This window comes from Nicotiana tabacum, chromosome 23 (genome assembly GCF_000715075.1).
Source record: "Nicotiana tabacum cultivar K326 chromosome 23, ASM71507v2, whole genome shotgun sequence".
NCBI classification, from domain to species: Eukaryota; Viridiplantae; Streptophyta; class Magnoliopsida; order Solanales; family Solanaceae; genus Nicotiana; species Nicotiana tabacum.
This window is the reverse complement of record NC_134102.1, coordinates 45,434,229-45,456,645: the sequence shown is the minus strand read 5'-3', so window position 1 is coordinate 45,456,645 and position 22,417 is coordinate 45,434,229. Positions and strand designations below refer to the sequence as shown.

At 39.3% G+C, this 22,417-nt stretch overlaps 1 protein-coding gene across 7 annotated transcripts in view; it reads left to right on the top strand.

Moving 5' to 3' along the window:
- LOC107776397 (uncharacterized) overlaps positions 1-20,608 on the top strand; it is a 36,743-nt gene extending 16,135 nt beyond the window's left edge. For 4 of the 7 annotated variants that reach the window (XM_075246593.1, XM_075246591.1, XM_075246590.1 and 1 more), the window contains 6 exons: positions 273-321; positions 430-500; positions 6,465-6,584; positions 9,050-9,138; positions 10,061-10,106; positions 20,218-20,608. In XM_075246593.1, the coding sequence (XP_075102694.1) occupies positions 273-321; positions 430-500; positions 6,465-6,584; positions 9,050-9,138; positions 10,061-10,106; positions 20,218-20,250 (408 nt within the window). In that variant the 3' untranslated portion in view covers positions 20,251-20,608. Of the gene's footprint in view, positions 1-272; positions 322-429; positions 522-6,464; positions 6,585-9,049; positions 9,139-10,060; positions 10,107-20,217 lie in introns of all 7 variants that reach the window. The other 3 variants (XR_012706053.1, XR_012706054.1, XM_075246592.1) reach the window with 3 other exon arrangements.
- The last annotated feature ends 1,809 nt before the right edge of the window (positions 20,609-22,417 follow it).

Sequence of the window (22,417 nt, the reverse complement as noted above, 5' to 3'; positions counted from 1 at the left end):
TCTTTTAAGACCTAAAATTGACATGACCAGAGATTCTACAATAACATAATCTAATAAAAATTTAACCATACTTCAAATTATTAAGCCGTTAATTTTGATTTTGTGTCTTTTGTTGAGCATCCTGTCTATTTGGTCATTCCTAATTCAAAGATGATCTTGTTATGGATCTTAATCGTTTTCTATCTATTCTTCTTAGTTTTGTGTGTTCGTACAATAATTTTTTAATGCATATTATCTTGTAGATTTTTTGTGCTAATATTTGGTATTGTCAGGGGGAACTTGTCAGACTTTTTGCCAATGATCAAAACAAAATAACATGTGGTAATTAGCTTTCACTGTCAAATATGTGATTCAGTTGTCCACTTTCAAAAGCAGCTTTCTCTTGTTGCTTGCTGCAACTCCTTTTGATGAGTGGTTTGATATTTGCAGACCCAGACATGCAATCAGAGATAGATACCCATATTTCTGAAGGCCAGGCCACGTTTAATGTTCTAATGCTTGTAGGTTGATCTTATGCAAATGTACTTACATGCCTTTTTTTATTTATTCCAAATTTTCCTTTACAAATTGTTGCAGAATGATGCTCAAGAATTAACTTTGTGGGATTCCTGTGCTTTAAAATGGTTTTTGATAGAGAACAACATACTAAATTAGTTTTATTAAATCAAGTAAGGTTAACATCAAATTAAATTAGTAGAATAAGGTACTTCATTAATTATCAACACCAAGAAAGTGGTCATGAGAATGTACGTGAAAATTTACAAATTGCCTCTTTGTGGATAACTGGAAATGTAGGGAATTGATAAGGTCTTGTATCTGATCCATATCACTTATAGCCACTTGCTAACTATGAGAACAAAGACTAAGGGCAAAAATACTTTAGCTGGTGCACTGGTCTTCTTTCACCATCAATCTGCTATTCTTCTCTCCATAACACTCAGAGTATGTGTTGAGTTGTCTTACATCGGAGGGATTTGAGGTCCTTGGTCTCCTTATATGGTCTTGGGCAATCCTCACCTCATAAGCTAGCTTTTGGGGTTGAGTTAGGCCCTGTTAGTTTATAGATATGTGTAGTGTAGTCTTGTCCTACATTGGAAGAGGAGTAATATCTCTTTGTAGTGTATAGCTATAAATAGAGACCTCTTGTATTGTATTTATCATCCAATATCAATAACATATTTCTCCCGTGCCTTCTCACATGGTATCAGAGCATTAGTGAGAAAAGATCGCTGTGCGTCATTCCAGCGTTAACCGGGAAGAAAGAACTTAGTCATCGTGTAATTTTTCCAGTGACCCAAGGCTTGTCTAAGTGAAAGTCACTTACTGTCGGTGTTGTGCTAAAACCAACACCACCACGAGGTAGATCACCCTCCGACTACCAACCCCTGAAATTTTATCCGGTAGAAAAGCCGCCACGCTCCTCCACGCGCCGGCAACAACTTTTCCGGCGAGGGTTCCGACCACTTTTCGGCCATTTTTTCGCGAAGCTTCTTCATGACAGTGTGGTCTTTGAAAATAATTCTTCAGGACAGCTTGCTCGCAAAGGAATTCCGAGTCTATCCATCCTGGTTACAACAAATTCCGACAACTTTGGAATTTTCCGGCGAGCTACAATGATTGTCTTCCTTCTACAACTTGTCCTGTTACTGATTCACCAGATTTATTACATAAACGGTTGGGACATCCCAGTTTGTCAAAACTTCAGAAAATGGTATCTGGTTTATCTCACTTGTCAGCTCTAGAGTGTGAGTCATGTCAGCTCGGTAAGCATACCCGCTCCCATTTCCCTCGGCGTCTTGATAATCGAGCAGAGTTACCTTTTACTTTAGTCCATTCAGATGTTTGGGGTCCTAGTCGGGTCAGTTCCACCTTAGGATTCCGCTACTTTGTCAGTTTCATTGATGATTATTCCAGGTGCACTTGGATATTTTTGATAAAAAATCGATCTGAGCTGTTTTCTATTTTCCAGACCTTCCACGCTGAAATTCAAAATCAATTTGGGGTTTCTATTCGCACATTTCGTAGTGATAATGCCCGAGAGTATTTGTCTTCCCCATTTCAGCAGTTTATGAAATCTCATGGGATTATTCATCAAACATCTTGTCCGTACACATCTCAACAAAATGGGGTAGCTGAAAGAAAGAATAGACATCTTATTGAAACTGCTCGTACCCTACTTATACAATCTCATGCTCCGTTGCGTTTTTGGGGGGATGCCGTTCTTACATCTTGCTATCTTATTAATCGTATGCCATCTTCCGCTATCCAGAACCAAGTTCCATTCTCTGTCATGTTTCCCCATTTACCTTTGTTCTCTCTTCCACCCCGTATCTTTGGAAGCACTTGTTTTATCCATAACCTTACTCCAGGAACAGATAAGTTAGCTCCTCGTGCTCTTAAGTGCGTATTTCTGGGTTTCTCGAGAACGCAAAAGGGGTATCGATGCTACTCTCCTGACCTCCAACGGTACCTTATGTCCGCTGATGTTACCTTCTTTGAAACCCAATCATACTTCACAGGTTCAGGTCATCACTTAGATATTTCTGAGGTACTACCAGTTTCATCTTTTGGAGATTCAGTCACTCCAGCTCCACCACCTACAACTCCAGTTATAGCTTCACCACCTATAGCTCCTGTTGTAGCTCTACCACCTATAGCTCCAGTTCCACCACCTACAGCTCCGGTTGTAGCTCCACCACCTATAGCTCCAGTTCCTCCATATAATCCAGTTCAACCTTCTGCAACTCCACCACTCTTGACTTATCATCGTCGTCCACATCCAGCATCAGGCCCAGGTGATTCACGCCCCGCATCAGATTCTGCACCTACTGCAGACTTGTCTCCTCTTAGTCAACCAATTGCACTCCGCAAAGGTGTACGATCCACACTTAATCCTAATCCCCACTATGTCGGTTTAAGTTATCATCGTCTGTCGTCACCACATTATGCTTTTATATCTTCTTTGTCCACTGTTTCTATCCCTAAGTCTACAGGTGAGGCACTATCTCATCCAGGATGGCGACATGCTATGATTGACGAGATGTCTGCTTTACATGCGAGTGACACTTGGGAGCTTGTTCCTCTTCCTGCAGGTAAGTCTATTGTTGGTTGTCGTTGGGTTTATGCAGTCAAAGTCGGCCCGGATGGCCAGGTTGATCGGCTTAAGGCTCGTCTTGTTGCAAAAGGATATACTCAGATTTTTGGGCTTGATTATAGTGATACTTTCTCTCCCGTGGCTAAAGTAGCATCTGTTCGTCTCTTTTTGTCCATGGCTGCTGTACGTCATTGGCCTCTTTATCAGTTAGACATTAAGAATGCTTTTCTCCACGATGATCTTGAGGAAGAAGTTTATATGGAGCAACCACCTTGTTTTGTTGCTCAGGGGGAGTTTAATGGTTGTGTGTGCAGATTGCGCAAGTCACTATATGGTTTGAAACAGTCCCCTCGAGCTTGGTTTGGTAAGTTCAGCACAATTATTCAGGAGTTCGGCATGACTCGTAGTGAGGCTGATCACTCTGTGTTTTATCGGCATTCTGCTCCTAATCTGTGTATTTATCTAGTGGTTTATGTTGATGATATTGTTATTACTGGTAATGATCAGGATGGTATTACTAATCTGAAGCAACATCTCTTTCAGCATTTCCAGACTAAGGATCTGGGCAGATTGAAGTATTTTCTAGGTATTGAGGTCGCTCAGTCTAGCTCAAGTATTGTTATTTCACAGCGGAAGTATGCCTTAGACATTCTTGAGGAGACTGGAATGATGGGTTGCAGACCTATTGACTCTCCTATGGATCCGAATGCTAAGCTTCTGCCTGGACAGGGGAGCCTCTTAGAGACCCTACGAGATATAGGAGGTTGGTTGGCAAATTGAATTACCTCACAGTGACTAGACCTGACATTTCTTTTCCGGTGAGTGTTGTAAGTCAGTTTATAGATTCTCCCTGTGATAGTCACTGGGATGCAGTTGTTCGCATTCTTCGGTATATAAAGTCAGCTCCAGGCAAAGGATTACTATTCGAGGATCGAGGCCACGAGCAGATTGTTGGGTACACAGATGCTGATTGGGCAGGATCACCTTTTGATAGACGTTCTACGTCTGGATATTGTGTTCTAGTAGGAGGTAATTTGGTCTCGTGGAAGAGCAAGAAACAGAATGTAGTTGCTCGATCTAGCGCCGAAGCCGAATATCGGGCCATGGCTATGGCGACGTGTGAGTTAGTTTGGGTCAAGCAGTTGCTCAAGGATTTAAAGTTCGGAGAAATCAGCAAGATGGAACTAGTGTGTGATAACCAAGTTGCTTTTCATATTGCGTCAAATCCGGTGTTCCATGAGAGAACTAAACACATTGAGATCGACTGTCACTTTGTCAGAGAAAAAATACTTTCAGGAGATATTGTTACAAAGTTTATAAAGTCGAATGATCAACTAGCAGATATTTTCACTAAGTCTCTTACTGGTTCTCGTATTAGTTACATGTGTAACAAGCTCAGTACATATGATGTGTATGCACCGGCTTGAGGGGGAGTGTTAGTTTATAGATATGTATATTGTAGTCTTGTCCCACATTGGAAGAGGAGTAATATCTCTTTGTAGTGTATAGCTATAAATAGGGACCTCTTGTATTGTATTTATCATCCAATATCAATAACATATTTTCTCCCGTACCTTCTCACAGGCCCAAGGTCCATTTATCATGGTATCAGAGCCACCAGACCCATTTCAATTATTGTTACCGATGTTGGACCCCCATTTATGTTGTCGCGTGGTGGGGGTGTTGTGTTGTCCCACATCGGAGGGATTTTGAGTTCTTTGGTCTCCTTATATGGTCTTGGGCAATCCTCACCTCATAAGCTAGCTTTTGGGGTTGAGTTAGGCCCAAGGTCCATTTATCAGTATGCATAGTGAATGGCATACCATAAGTTCCTTCTGCTTTTCTGTACCGTTGCTCCTTTCCAGCTGCAGGATGTTTTATTATTAAGTTCTCTGGTATTACCCACTTAAAGCTGAAAAGAATTAGGAACATACTCCCACCAGTTATTGATCTTGCCAATGTCTAGTGATATTCCAGCTAGTGCCTCTCTACATTGAGCCACCATTTATTGAACTGTTCGAAATTTGGACAATTTTCATCTATGAATGAGTTTTCTATTAGACTGCTAAATTTCTTTGCATTAAGACTAGATAAAACAAAACTAAAAGGCCCGTAGTTTGCTTGAACAGAAAGATGATCTGAGGCCATAGCTAAGCTATCGTTATCGAACACGTGACATATCCCGGCTAGAGAGCATTGATTTCTCTACCGGAGGAGTCTGAAATCAACGTGTAACTGCTTGGGCATTGACTGTTCCGCTGCTTGAGGAAGTATGTGAGAACCTCTATGTGACGTTCTTAAACGAGTACCTTTCCAAATTTACATGCATATGCTGGAAAAGGTTTCGTCCTAATCATTCAGCAAGATGGTAACTACACTGATAAAGGTGCACTTAGTTAGTAGAGCTAAAGTATCAATAAAATTTTAACTTCAGCTGGAAAATTAATAAGAAGAAGTTACATCTGGATTAAATGGTTTTATAAATGAGGGCATGTCTAGCTGGAGTAGGTCTCTTGTCAGTTCCTTTTGTAATCAATGTCTTCCGTCCAACTTCATCTTGGTATTGAATCATCTTTTGCTAGTTTTAGCTTTCATTATAAACTCATTTGGGCTCAATGTAGCTCAGCTGGTGTAGAGGATGGCAGTGTGATCCAGGATATACAAGTTTATGATGTGAAGGGAAAGCACTGCTGTCATTTAAAACCAATTGCCCAAATAGATGATATGTACTGAAAACCTGTATTATATTAGGTTCCGGATGTGCATTGCGAAAACTTATTAACTTCTTCTCAGGCTTAACAAGTCCCTTTAGCCAGATTCAGCAGGCAGCAAAATGAGGCTCCTCGTCTTTTATTGCTCTCGTCCTTGCGAGTTATATTCAGACGGGTTATACAAAATATTGTTTGATGACATTACTTTTTCCTGGATAGGCTCACGAGATGTTCTATTTGTCCTGTTCTTGCACCTATAGCCTCTCTCACAGTTACTGGCATTCAATTCTTCTTCTTGGACACCCTTAGGCACCAGGTGTCCTTTCTGTCAAAGGTAGTGTTGTAGAAACATTAATAGGAAACATTCTTTTTAAGCTACCTGGGATAATAAGCCCTATTAACAGAAAAATTAGAGAAATGAGTAAACCGATGAGGAATTCATTGGCTAGGATTTAAGCTTGTTGAGTTTAAATCATTCAATAAGTTTAGGCTTTTTCATATAATTGAATTCATAAAATGTTTGGTTAGAATGAAATTCTTGGTTGCGTTGTTCGGTGTTTCTTTTGGGAGTCAACTGTTGTTATCATTTTCTTAGATATCATGGCTGTCAGTACCCTGTAAGATCTCTCAGAACAATCTTTTTTGGTTCTGCCCAACAGGTCGAGTCTTCTGAGAACTGGGAACCAGCGATTATATTTTTGCGGCGATCAAGCTTCCAAGTCAAGGTTCATAGAACACAAGCTGTTGTAATAGCAGAAAAATTTTCCAAAGAGTTGTCGGTATGTGCTTTCATGTGATGGATTAATACTTAAAGTGAAATTTGTGTTATTTAGCAATAGAATTTACTACTCTGTACTCATCTAGTATGGGTCTTGAGAAGCTGAGTTCAAGTTTTCCTGCAAATATATGATAATGTGAAGGCGTGCAGCCATAGTTACCATAAATTTGTTATGCATGTATACATTCCAGCATCATTTATAATCACGTATGGAAAAGTTCTTGATAAGAACATTCTATAATGGCGGAATACATACACGACTCCCTAAACGTGGCAGTATTCACTTAGCTACCTTAACTGAGGCCTGTACCTATTAGATACTTCAACCTCACTTACTGCGTGCCTATGGGGCACAATTGTCTAATCAGCAAAAAAAATGTAATGCGTGAATCTCACATGCGATGACTTGGCAAGAATTAACAAATGGAACAAGGCCATGTGGCTTTTGGGTTTAGATAATCCAAAAAGATAACTTTTCAGAAGAAGAAAAAGAAAAATCTGTTCTAATAAAAGAAACCCCTCCCTCAGTGCTGCAAACCCCCCCTCACCCGTCGGCTGTCGCCGGCAAGTTTCCCCTCTCAGTTGCAGGTCAGAACCACCACCTACTCCACCCTCTTTCTGAAGCGAACCTTCCTGTCCATCACCCGTTGAAACCACCAGCGACCCCATCACCTGACTACCCATCAGATTCCCAAAAACAACCACCAGGAAGGACCTTCACCGCCGACATGGCCGGAAAACCTTCGAAACGTCATTAACCCACCACTAATACCACACCTTCAAAATAGCCGCCACCACCTTCTTCTACCCTCTCCCATTCCTCTTTTCATCATCTCACCACCGCCGGTCCACCAGCCTCAACCTCTGAAATCGCTGTCGGCCACCCTTCTCTCTTCTCGAGCCCTCCTTCCTTGTTAGCAGAAACCCACCAGTGAACCACTACCGAAAAATGCTCTCCGCTTCCTAACCCCTCTCTCTATTTCAATGCTTTCCTCATCCATGGTCTCAAGAAAAGTCATCTCGAGCTCTCTGAATCCTTCAAAGGGTGGAGTATCTGTTTGCAGTAATCGTTCGCTCCAATTATTTACGGGTGTCTTTGACTCCGGTATGCCGCTGTTTGGACTGTGCTATACGTTTGAGGCCCGGTGGTTTTCTGAAAATGGATTTATTTTTGAAAAAAAATGTAATTTTGGAATTTCCACGCTCCTAAGAGGGGTGAGATACACTTTTGTTGTGCCATGTCAGGTGTTGTGCTTAATAGGTACACATTGAGTGAGGTTGAAGTATGTAGGAGGTACAAGCCTCGTTTGAGGTAGGCAAGTGAAAATTGTTGCCGAGTATACACTTTGTTTGCCATGTCAGCGTGTTGTGCTTAATAGGCACACATTGAGTGAGGTTGAAGTATCTAATAGTACAAGCCTCAGTTGAGGTAGCTAAGTGAAAATTGTTGCCAAGTTTAGAAAACCATCTATATATATTCTTCCTTCTATAATTAAGAAGTATATATTATGTAATTAAGGACTTAGATTTGGTAATGTTATGGATATAAAGCAATATTATCTGGATTAATTAGAATCATTAGGCTGATTCAATTCCTATAATTGTATGTTATTTAAAGCATGTCACATGTGTGTACATTATTTACATCTCAGTGGATTGAGGATATGACTGAACATTTCTTACAATTCTCTCTCCCTCCCTCCCCTCTCTCTCTCTCTCTCTTTATTTTTTTTCATTTTTCAACTCCGTTAATAGAAAAAAAGGAACTGGCTCTAGATGTGGAGCTCTAGACTTGGTAGACTGTTGTCTTGACCTTTGATTTGCAGTTAGCTCTCTGAAATTTACCAATGGAAAGAAGCTGTTGGTTGCATCCTGATTTTCATTACTTATAAAAAATGTAATGATACAATTATACATAGGTTTGAATCATCACATTAACTGATGTTCAATGATGCTGATTGTCATAACAGGCTATTAGTTGGAGGAGATAACACATTAGTTTTATGATTTCTTGTTGTAGGGAGGAAAAGGATGTATCCTACTTAACCGTGTTTGGTGGGCACATCGCCTAACCATTGATAGGTTCATTTGGCTTATACGGTTACACCTAAGAAAAGAAGAAAAAGAAACTATAGTAAAAATGTAAAAATAACAACAGCAAGCAAAAGAAGCCCATTTTATCGTGGTTTAGTCACATTGTTCTTGATTTTCCTAAAGATAATCACAGGAAGCAAAATTTAGTAATCTAAAAATGCTGGAGACACCATTATCGATCAATGGATGGACAAGTCACTTGTACTTAAGGGTGGGTGGGTGTGAGGGTGATCGTTACTCATAATTGGAGCAAATAAACAGAAAATAGGCTTAACAGTATGGTGGTAAAGTGCTTGAATATAACGGAAATTTGTATTATCACCTAATTTATTGTCAAATATTTGAGTGTAATTCTGACTCTTCTATGTTCAGATCAAAATTCCAAGTGGGTTGTCAACACAGTTTGTTATCACATGTTCCAATGGGTCTTCACATCCCTTCAGTACAAACAATGATATAAGGTAACTTTTAACTTAGCATCTTTTTTGGGTTAAAATCACATGACATTGAAAAATTGTTAGTTGTCCTATAACATAATCATGCACAGGGCATAAACTGGTTGTCAATTTTTTTGTTTAGTAGGTTCTACTTAGTCACACAAAAGTAAAGCTCTAAACAAACAATTGAAGTGGTATTGAATCGTAATTTCGTGATTTAGGAGAACATCTAACTTAGGGGTACCCGCATCAACGTAGGTGAACAGTGATAGATTGTGTTGAAGAGATTAGGATTTTGTCACTTCATCTATCTTGAAAGTTACTTTTCTAAAAGCGCATTAGTGTCACATGTTTTAAGAGTAATATGTAGTAGATAAAGAGGTACCCCCTATGTGTTCTGTATCATGTAAATGAATGAAAAGCATCCACATATTCATAGTTTAGAAGTATTTATTAATTATTTCTGCAGTACTATTCTAGACACGGTTCTTTGATGCATATGGATTTATTTCAGATTGTAGCATGCATTGATATTTCCTGTCGTAAGTTGCTTGTCAACAGCTATATGTATATTCCCACTGTATTTTACCTAATTATTATCTTATATAAGCTGTAGCTAGAGTACTAGAAGCACCCAGTTTTCAGCTTAAATTTTAGTGATTTCATGATATTAAGTTGTGTACTTTTTCTTTTTTAATTTTTAGATAAGGTATTAAGTTGTGACTTCTTGTAGGGAGGCAGCTCTCATTTATCATTAAAAAAAAAAGAGGAACTAATCTGTTATCTCTTTTGTTGCTTGTATTCTTGGGTTTGTTTGTTACCAAAGAATTTGGTATGGGGAATATAGTGTTTCCTTAGTTACTATATTGTTATTAAATCAGATTTTGATTCTCTTCGTTCTTTGAATCATTGAAATATAAGTTGCGACTTTCTTATTTCTTTCTAGAATGCGCGATACTCTTGTGCTGACGATGAGAATCTTCCAAAGCAAGGTATTGTTTCCTTTACGATATTCTGAAATATATGAGTTCGAAATTTAACTTTTTCCTTTGTAGTTAACCATCTCATATGATTTGCTACTATTTCTTGGTAAACTAATCATTTTGCACATATATGTTCGTATGAGTAGATACTGTGAGAAAGCACGGGAGAAAATATATTATTGATATTAGATGAACAATACAATACAAGAGGTCCTTATTTATAGCTATACTATACAAGGACATACTACTCTTCTACCAATGTGGGATAATACTATACTATATACATGCTGTAAACTAACACTCCCTCTCAAGCAGGTGCATACAAATCATATGTACCGAGCTTGTTACATATATAACCAATACGAGGACCAGTGAGAGACTCGGTGAAAATATCTGCAAGTTGATCATTCGACCTCACAAACTTTGTAGCAATCTCTCCTGAAAGTATCTTTTCTCTGACGAAGTGACAATCAATCTCAATGTGTTTAGTTCTCTCATGGAACACCGGATTTGATGCAATATGAAGGGCAGCTTGATTATCGCACACAAGTTCCATCCGACTGATTTCACCAAATTTCAACTCCTTGAGCAATTGTTTGGTCCAGACTAGCTCACATGTTGCCATAGCCATTGCTCGATATTCTGCTTCTGCACTAGACCGAGCAACTACATTCTGTTTCTTGCTCTTCCAGGACACCAAATTTCCTCCTACTAAAACACAATATCCAGACGTAGAACGTCTATCAGAAGGTGATCCTGCCCAATCAGCATCTCAGTATCCAATGATCTGGTCATAAACTCGATCCTCAAAGAGTAACCCTTTGCCTGGAGCCGATTTTATATATCGAATAATGCGGACAACTGCATCCCAATGACAATCACAGGGAGAATTCATAAACTGACTTACAATACTCACAGGATAAGAAATGTCGGGTCTAGTCACTGTGAGATAATTTAATTTTCCAACCAGCCGCCTATAGCTTGCAGGATCGCTAAGCGGCTCCCCCTGTCCTAGCATAAGTTTAGAATTCGGATCCATCGGAGTGTCAACAGGTCTGCAACCTATCATCCCCGTCTCCTCAAGAATGTCTAAAGCATATTTTCTTTGAGAAATAACAATACCTGAGCTAGACTGGGCAACCTCAATACCTAGAAAGTACTTCAATCTGCCTAGATCTTTAGTTTGAAAGTGCTGGAAGAGATGCTGCTTCAGATTGGTAATACCATCCTGATCATTGCCAGTAATAACAATATCATCAACATAGACTACCAGATAAATACAGAGACTTGAAGCAGAGTGCCGATAAAACACAGAGTGATCAGCTTCACTACGAATCATGCCAAACTCCTGGATAACCGTGCTGAACTTACCAAACCAGGCTCGAGGAGACTGCTTTAGACCATAAAGTGACCGACGCAAGCGACATACAAGGCCACGAGACTCCCCCTGAGCAACAAAACCAGGTGGTTGCTCCATATAAACCTCATCCTCAAGATCACCGTGAAGAAAGGCATTTTTAATATCCAGCTGATAGAGGGGCCAATGATGAACCGCAGCCATGGATAGAAAAAGGCGGACTGAAGCCACTTTAGCCACGGGAGAGAAGGTATCACTGTAATCGAGCCCAAATATCTGAGTATATCCTTTGGCAACAAGACGGGCCTTAAGTCGATCAATCTGTCCATCGGGACCAACTTTGACTGCATAAACCCAACGACAACCAACAATAGATTTACCTGAGGGAAGAGGAACAAGCTCCCAAGTACCACTTGTATGTAAAGCAGACATCTCGTCACTCATAGCCTGTCGCCATCCTGGATGAGACAACGCTTCACCTGTAGACTTAGGGATGGAAACCGAGGACAAAGAAGATATAAAAGCATAATGGGGAGATGACAGACGATGATAGCTCAAACCGACATAATGAGGATTAGGGTTAAGTGTGGTCCGTATACCTTTCCGAAGTGCAATCGGTGTACTAGGAGCAGGGTCCGCAGCAGGAGCAGGGTCAGGTGCAGGACGAGAACCAGTTGGGCCTGATGGAAGATGCAAACGACGATGATAAGTCAAGAGTGGTGTTCCTGTGGCTGGGGAACTAGGGGGAACAACACTAGACTCCTCAACGGTTGGTATGGATGAAACCTCTATGGTCGAAGGTGGAGGAGGAGCTATAGTAAACTCCTCAAAGGTCGGTATAGGTAAGACCTCAGATATATCATGGTGGTCAGCAGAGGTAAAGAAAGGTTTAGACTCAAAAAATGTGACGTCAGCTGACATAAGGTACCTACGAAGATCTGGAGAATAACAACGATATCCCTTCTGAACACGAGAATAACCAAGAAAGACACACTTGAGAGCACGAGGAGCTAACTTATCTTTCCCAGGGGCTAAGTTATGAACAAAACACGTGCTCCCAAAAACACGAGGTGGAAGAGAGTATAAGGGTGACTCGGGAAACAATACTGAATGCAGAATCTGATTTTTGATGGGAGATGAAGGCATCCGATTAATCAAATAACAAGCTGTGAGAACTGCATCGCCCCAAAAACGCAACGGAACACGAGATTCAATTAGAAGTGTGCGAGCAGTCTCAATAAGGTGCCTATTCTTTCTCTCAGCAACCCCATTTTGCTGAGGGGTATAAGGACAAGATGTCTGATGAATAATTCCTTGAGAAGTCATAAACTGCTGAAATTGAGAAGATAAATATTCTAAGGCTCACTGCGAAAAATGCGAATAGAAACACCAAATTGGTTTTTGATTTCAGCACAGAAACTCTGGAATATAGAAAATAACTCAGAACGATCTTTCATTAAGAAAAGCCAAGTACATCTTGAATAATCATCAATGAAACTGACAAAATAACGAAATCCCAAGGATGAACTGACTCTACTAGGGCCCCATATATCAGAATGAACTAAGGAGAAGACAGACTCTGCATGACTCTCAACACTACGCGAAAAGGAGGCTCGGGTATGTTTTCCAAGTTGACACGACTCACAATCTAATGTAGACAAACTAGATAAACTAGGCACCATCTTCTGAAGTTTGGATAAACTCGGATGTCCTAAACGTCTGTGGATTAGATCTGGAGGATCTGTAACTAGACATGTTGTGGAAGGACTGAGTGAGTTAAGGTAGTAAAGGCCTTCTGATTCACGTCCTGTACCAATTGTTTGTCCCGTACTGCGGTCCTGCATAATAAAAGAATCGTCAATAAAATATATACCACAATGGAGGGCATGAGTCAAACGACTAACAGATGGAAGACTAAAAGGACAGCCAGGGACATAAAGAACGGAATCTAGGGTGATAGAAGACAAGGGATTAGCTTGTCCAACTCCTTTTGCCTCAGTTTGACATCCATTGGCTAAAGTAACAGTGAGAAGAGATTGTGAATATACAATATTTGACAAAAGTGATATATTACCAGAGATGTGATCAGAAGCGCCGGAGTCCATGACCCATGGGCCAAGAGCGCTAGACTGGGAAACACAAGCAAAAGAATTACCAGTAACAGAAGTATCAGTCTGAGCAAGTGAGGCTACTTGTAGAGATGTCTGCTTACTTGCTCGATACTGAAGGAACTCATTATATTCTTCTTTAGATAAAGAAAATCCTTGGTTACTTGGAGTCTCGGTCTGAGCAATGTAAGCATTTTTGGGTGGACGACCATGTAAGGAATAGCACATTTCACGAGTGTGTCCAAGTTTGTGACAATAAGAACACTTGGGTCTAGATCTTCCAAAACGACCTCCTCCTCGTCTATGCTCCATAGTTTGAGATGCCCGAACATCCATTGTCTGGGATACAAGAACAGAGAAATCAAGTATCTGTGATGAGATCACTGGTGGACTTGGTGCTGCAGCAAGGCGGAGTAATCGAGAGAATAATTCATCAACTGTAGGGATAGACGGACTAGCCAAAATTTGGTCGCGTACTGAATCAAGATCATTAGGAAGTCCAGCGAGGGTAAGAACGAGAAACATCTTCTGTCGCTGCTCTTGTTGTTTTTCCACACTAGCAGAAACTGGCATCAACTTCTCAAATTCCTCTATGACTGCCTGTACTTGACCCAAGTAAGTAGATATATCCAATTCCTGCTTCTTTAAGTTTGTCATCCGTGATATCACATCATAGAAGCGAGATATGTCATTAGTGTATAAGGTCCGTGCCTTTGCCCAAACCAAATAACATGTCTGGAATGGACGAAACAAGGGCATCAACTTGGAATTAATAGATCGCCACAAGATGCTACATAACTGAGCATCGATTTTTGCCCAAAGTGTTATTGCCTTTTCATCTCCATCGCTAGACTGTTTGATTAGATGATCTTGAACACCTTGACCTCTACACCATAACTCGACAGATGAAGCCCAAGCTAAGTAGTTTGAACCTTCCATTAAAGGTTCCGAGGTAATAATAGCACTAGAGCTTCCAGAACTCATGTTTCTAGACCCAAAAGCATCAAATCCCAAAGACATTGTTGCAAATTATTACCAAATAGGAGAAAGAATCAACTGTAATCCACTGAAACAGTGTACGGAAACACAGAAACAGAATACTGAAATACTGTAGCTGCCGGAATCTACTGTAGCTGTCGCAATAGTACTGTAGCTGCCGGAAAAAACTCAAAGTTTTCGGAATGAAATGAAAACAGTAGGGGTAGGATCGGAATTACCAGGCGACCCAACTGTTCTAAAGGAAGATTTTCAAAAAATGGCCGGAAGTGGTCGTACGCGCCGACGCGTGAGCTCACGCGCGTCAGCTTCTGGTGGCGCGTGGAGGCGCGTGAGGAGGCTGCTGCCGGAGTTTTTCACTGGGGTTTGGTCGCCGGACAGTGACGGCTCTTGTGGTAGTGTTGGATTTTGCACAACACTGACAGAAATGAAGCAGATAGAAAACAACCTTAAAAAAGTACTGATTTCTCTTTCCCGGAATCGCTGGAATTTATGCACAGCGATAAGTCTCTCACAATTGCTCTGATACCATGTGAGAAAGCACGGGAGAAAATATATTATTGATATTAGATGAACAATACAATACAAGAGGTCCTTATTTATAGTTATACCATACAAGGACATACTACTCTTCTACCAATATGGGACAATAATACACTATATACATGCTGTAAACTAACAGAAACTTTCCTGTATATTGATGCTTAGCTTAAATTCTTGAAAGTGTGGGCATCAAATGTTGGGTAGCATATTTGAGTTGTACAGTAGTCCGACACTAACACCAATGGGACAGTTTTTAGCACCAACCTATCATGTCCGAAATCTTGAAAATATAAACGCAGTTGTCAACTATGGGCACTTGTGTTGATTTACTAGACTGCACTAAACTACTACTTTTATTATTTGCTAAAGTTTTTTCTCTAATGCATACAAGAATAGCCATACCTCAATCCCAAACAAGTTGGGTTGAATATATGAATCCTCGATGACCATGTTTCTTCATTTCAATTCATCTCAGTCCAACATGATACAAAATAACAAGAATAGAAGTATTAGAAGTTCTTTGCACTTTGTATCGGCATAAAATCTGAGATAAGGCTATCTTAGAAGCATAGGGCTAAATGTATTGACATTACCAAAACATATTCCCAACTAATTAATATCGCCTATATATTTTTTTCTTCTATTGTGCTCTGTCTTTCGCTAGGTCTGTATGGATTCCAAGAAATTGTTGGTCTTTCAAGATAATTTCTTTCCATGTGATTTTAGGTCTACTTCGTCCACTTTTAACACCTTCACTCGCTATGCTATTAGACTTACAGACCAGTGGCGACACATGACATGACAAACCATCTCAAGCGACCTTCTCTCACTTTATCCTCAATATCTGCTATTTGCACCTTTTGACCAATATTGTCATTTTTAATCTTATCTAATCTTCATGACCGCACATCTATCCTAGCATCTGCATCTATATGAAACACATCTTGTGGATAGTGTCGGACTTCCCAACATTCATTCCCATATAACTTTACTGGTCTTATAACTGTTTAATAGAACTTTTCTTACATTTTGCTAGGCATCCTTCTATCACATAAAACCCTGGTACTACTTCTCCATTTCAACTATCTGATATTCATTCTACATGTAACATTTTTATCTCTCATTCCACTCGCCTGAAATGAGCTTAGATATCTGAATTGCTTGCATTTAGGCACCATAATACCGTCTAATCTCATCTTCACCCTTCTTATACTGACTAATAATATATTTTAAAGGAGTACATGGAGTATCCTTTTTAGTGAAGGAAGCTTGTCAAAACTGGAATCTCGAATCTCTGTTTTTTTACCAAGCTCTAACTCGGAAGTTAGAAAGGTACATTCGGAAAATTTGCGAATGATTTTAACAGTCACAACAAGCATGTGTTTTTTTTAAGCCGTGAGGGACCTTGGACCTTATTCTAACTCCAAAAGTAAGCTCATCAGACAAGGATTACCAAGATCATATAAGGAGATAACAACTTATTTCCTCGATCAATTTGGGATCTTAATCCCCCCCCCCCCCCCCCCAAAAAAAAAAAAAAGACCATATTTAGACAACTAAAGCATGGAAAACATAACAGGGGTCTCAACATTGGCAATGAAGTTATGACTGGTTTGACTCTAATACCATGTCTAAAAAAATGGAATTTGGACCTAACTTAACCCAAAAGTTAACTCATGTCATGAGATGAGGATTTCTCGCTTTTAAGGAGACAACAATCTATTTCCTCAACCAATATGGGCCACTTAATACCTTTCTAAGATTTCATGAAGTTTGTTGAAGACGTAAATAAGTAAATGAAAGTGTATTCTCTTTCTCTTTAACTGCTTCAACCTTTAAATGAGGTAGTCGCACACTTAAACATGGTATAAGAGCAGGCAAATTTTTAGAGTTTTAGCCTCACCGCCAGCCGTTATCGGGAAAAAGTTTCATGTGTTTGACCCATGAAGAAAAATTAGGCCTACACGTGGGGGGCGTGTTGAAGACTTACGTAAATCTAAGCGTCTCTTTCCAACAGTTTAAGCTTTTAGATCAGATAGTTAAACAATTTAACAACGTTTGATAAATTATGTCTGAAGCATGTGTTGCATGTTTTTCAGTGTTCTCTTTTTGTTATATTGTACTCTTGCATATAAACACACAAATTTCTTGTCCTATTCGTGTCGTGCCCTCTATTTTTCAGAATATGAATTCTTTGTTTTCATGTTTTCATCTATTTGTCCTTGTCCAAATCCAACACGGTGTTGGTTAATGTGATAGTGCTGCTTTGGCTTCATTCTTATCTTTTATATTTAGCCCCCAAGTCTAGATGAAAAGAACGGGGAAAATAACATCAAGCAATTTGAGTGCTTGCCGGCCAAGATGAATATTGTAGTGTGGGAATCGTACTTTACTCTTATAATTCAACCTGAAGGATTAGAATCTTGTTTACTTTTTACTTCGGCATAGAAAATATTTCTATTTTCGACAACTTTGTCTTGACATGAACTTGACTTTCTGTTACGACCCAAATCCCACTAAATCATGATGTCATCCAATGCAACCCGTTAGGTGAACCAATCAATACAAATATAACTTAAGCGGAAAATCTTCTTATAAATAATAAGGTTAAAATGAAGAATTCAATACAAACTATCCCAAGAATTGGTGTCACAAGTCAGAGCTACTAAGAATATGAATACAACGTTGATATGAAAAACAAATGCAACATCTATTTGAAATATACAAAACATAGATACAAGGTCCTACACTACCATAAACAAAATGACTACTCATAACTAGAACGATGATATATCTTCAATACTCGCTCAAGAACTCTATAAACGCTCAACTCCAGTATCATCACACAAGGTGCAAAAATGTGGTATGAGTATACGAGCACAGTACTCAGTAAGTATCCATGACTATTCCCCTAACAAACTAGCGGCAAGGGTTTAGTCAAAATACTCTCTTATTAACCCCTGTAATTCATATACATAGCAACAATAGAAAAATTGCACTGAAGAACAAGCTAATCATGCTCAATGCATATAACAATATGCACACATAGAGCATATGAAATGATACACCCTATCTCGACTAAGCAAGTCCAATACATATATCAATGCATCAAAATATATGCACAGTCTAAGCATGCAATATGATGTATGCTTTCACAACAAACAACCCAATGCATGTGTGAAATGCATCGAACAACATATATCTAATGACATGCACCAGTTAACATTTATATAAAATGCAACAAGAGTCTATGATTGCATATTTATGATACAAACTCGAACTTTACATCGACCGACATCCTCAAAGTGTCCAACAAACCAGAAACTCGTCAGTTTCTCACAAATCTGCGTGTACGCCACCAAAAAAGAAACATGAGAGGGTGACTCACAAGGAATGAATCCTAATCCACACACAAACATGAACGTGGATCCACACACCCAGACTGCATTGCCAAATCAACATGCACAATATAACCCACAGGGACAACTCAACATGCCAAAACCACATCTATTTGTGAACCTCATATGCAGATGAAGATGCATATGTTCAGTGCATGACTATCAAACAAGCATGTAACTCGACATTCATGTAACCTATTATGTAAAACTAGTATGTGAAAGATGCCTATAACATAAGACTAGCATATAAAGATGCATAAATAGTCATGGCTCAAAGATTAGACATGATCAATGTATAACTAATGAGTAACTCATGTAATCCAACATACATAACACTATCATGTTAAACTAGCATGTGCAGGAATTCTAATAAGATGATACTAGCATGAATAAGATGCTCAAGTAGTCGTACAACAGTTAAAACAAGTAAAGCATACAAAGCTTGTCCTTTACCCAAGCATGGAATTAACATGGTGTCCGCGTATACGCTCGTCACTTCGAATATGCGTTACCCCCAAATACGTAGCACATAACAAACAAGACAATTTGGAAAATATTCCCTCAGTAAGGTCAAGTCTCAACTTTCCTCGGTTTTGGACTAGCTCTATTCTTCGAAGAATATAATCTTTCCCTGCTCCAATTCCATCAAACGAGCCTGATCTAGCCCAAATAATGCTCCTGATGTCAAATAAAGTCATAGGACTCAATTCCCGGAGCAAAAGATAAGCTTAGGTCAGAGTCAACAATAGTCAACCTTGGGCTCACATAGTCAAACCCCAAAACGAAGGTCAAATCTCGGTGATCCATAATCTTCCGAGTTCAAATATGTAATTAGATTCTCAATCCAAATAATCGGTTTTTAAATCTTCATCACTTTCTTAAGGTTTGGTCTAAAATCCCATTTTCACCTCTTTGATTCCTTGATTTTAAGACAAATTGACGACAGATTCATGATACAATCATAGATTCTAGTTAAAATAACTTACCCCAATGTCGTACATAAAAAATCCTTCAAACAATTGCCTCAATTCGAGCTCCCTAGCTCCAAAAATGGTGAAATGAACTCAACGTACGAAATGAGGCTATTTATACAAAACTTCAGGTAAATTGCCCTGGCGCGCCAGGTTTGCATTCTTTGCAGATTTGGCTGGTCTTTCACCTAATCCTCCTCCAAATACCTCGAAACTCACCTAAGCCCCATGGGATCCCTTCAAATCATCTTGACAAGTCCAAATACCCTGTACGCACTTATCCAAAGGCTCGAAACACAAAGCAAACGCTACAAATCAAAACAACAACTTGATTCAACTTAAAGAATCTTTAAGGTTCCAACTTTCATGCAATAGTGCACAAACGTCCCCCAAGTCCCTCAAGTCCTAAACCGAACATTCAGACTTGTACATCATGTAAACTTATTAGAAGCTTCAAAACATGAACCAGAAGTATATTACTAGAATCCAGGGGTAAGGTTGCTACTTAAACTCTTTAAACTTCCTAATAGCATGATAAGAGCCTAAATCTTCCCCGAGTCCTTCGGGGTCCAAACTGTCATTGCTCGCTTGTCATAAACATTATACGAACGTACCAAGTCTCAAATCAAAGAATGGGATGCTAGAACTGAAAACACGGGTTGAGTCATTACACTTTCATAGGGAGTTTTTTTTGGTGCTATAGATTCATTAAAATGCTGCCTAAGTTATACCTCTCTTTTTGTGCAGGCATTGGATGAGAAGAGGAAGGGGAAAATATAAACCTTTACTTTCTGTATAGGTGCATTATTCATGGCCATTGTCATTCTTTATATGAACCAATAAAAATAAAAAGTTAACAATAAGCAGCAGGCTTTTGATAAACAGTTTTGTTGAACTAGGAAGAAAGATAGTTTCCCCCCCCCCTCCTTTTGTCTTTCTAAATTTTGTTGTTGTAAACTTGTAACTTTAATCGGTGCTTACGATTGCACCGTGTTATATCATTGTATTAGATTGTCTTTTTTTCCCTTTGGCGTGACTTGTCGATTTTGTATCCTTTTGTTGTATTTATCAGAAATCAGAATTAGTGGTTGATTGAATTTATTGAATAAATCAATGATATCAATTCAACAATTCTCAATGTTGTGCTATAATTTTGGTCAAATGTATCATTATTAGGTTAGTATATTTTCTTCAGAATTTTTTGTTTCTCAGTGCCTGGGATCCTTTTAGCATGTGCTTACAGGAATACGAATATGCAATTGTTGAATGAATTAATACAACACTGCAGATCTCTCACCATGAGGAGTGAGGCTTTATTCTAATTGGTCCCAACAAAAGTTTAGATTGGTCCTAGCCTGGAAAAAAATGGGCATCTGGTGGACACAAACTAACTAGTGCCTGAGTTGAAATTATGTTATTGACTGCAATATTCAAAGAGTACATACTATAGCAATTGCTACTAATAATACTTAACCACACCAGAAACAACTTATATTGATATGCAAAGGGAACTACAATGATGAAATTAACACAGTGCAGGGGATAGCAACTGAAAGAAGGAGATGAGAATTAGAATTACATAGGTATAGATGAGAGAAGAATATTCTTGATAACTTTTGCCTAACTTTTTCTGATCCACTACCCTGCTTTATATAATCCCACAACATAATCACGTAGCTTTGAAGGCATTTGTCTCACTCGTTTGCCCCTTACCATATTGTCCTCAATAGTATCTTCCGTGGACTCCACATCAGCACCCAACTCGTCAGCCTGATAAACAGGTTCATTTTGTGATTCTGGATTTATAACATTACCCCATCTCCAACGAGAACCTTGTCCTCAAGGTTCAGTCCTGTAGGTCTATAATTATGAACAAAATCAGTCAAGTGAAGTGCGACCTGATTGCCCTAAACATTTTCTAAACAGTGATATATGAAAGACGGTGTGAATTTTTGCAGCTATCGGCCATTCTAATTTGTATGCCACTTCTCCAATTCTTGTAACAACACGAAATGGACCAAAGTACGTTCTTCTCCGTTTATGTTGTCTTTGAACTTGAATTGATACTTGTCTGTATGGTTTGAGCTTCACAAAGATCCAATCTCCTACCTCAAAGTTCAGTTCTTTGTTTATCTGCTAGGGCCTTCAATCTTCACTGAGCTTTAGCCAAATTTTGTTTATATATCTAACACCTCATCCCTTTGGAGTAAAAATTATTCCACAAGATCACTACAGTTGCTGCCCAAAATATAACTAGCAATTGTTGGTGGTTCTCTTCCATAAAGAGCTTGAAAAAGGGTCATGCCAGCTGGTGTTTGAAGTGATGTATTGTACGAGTACTCAGCCCATGGCAACATGGACACCTATTCTGAAGGACTATTTGCAACAACACATCGAAGGTACTATTCGACACACTTGTTAGAGCCTCAGGTTGTCCATCAGTTTGCGGGTGATAAGCTCTACTGATATGAAGAGTGGTGCCTTGCATTTTGCTAACCTCTTGACAAAAAGAATGGATGAATCGGGAATCAAGATCAATCACAGCAGTTCTCGGAGGACCATGTAATCTGATAACACCAACCGCAAAAACCTTAGGAACCGTACGAGCAGAAAAAGTGGATGGTAAGGGTATACTATGCTTGGACTTTGTGAGTCGATCAACCACTGTCATTATGGTGGTTTTCCCCATGGAACTAATTAAGCAAATAATAAAGTCCATTGCTATATCCTCAAACACCATATCCGGGATTGGTAGAGACTATAAGAGACCTATAGGATGATGATAAATGTCTTTCATTTGCTGGCAGATCTGATAAATGGACACAAAAGACTGCACATCTTTCATTCATGTTTCTCCGGTAAAAATTAGAGACCACATGCTGATAGGTCCTAGCAACCCCAGCATGCCCACCAACTGCAGAAGAATGAATTCTTGTAATAGTTGCTG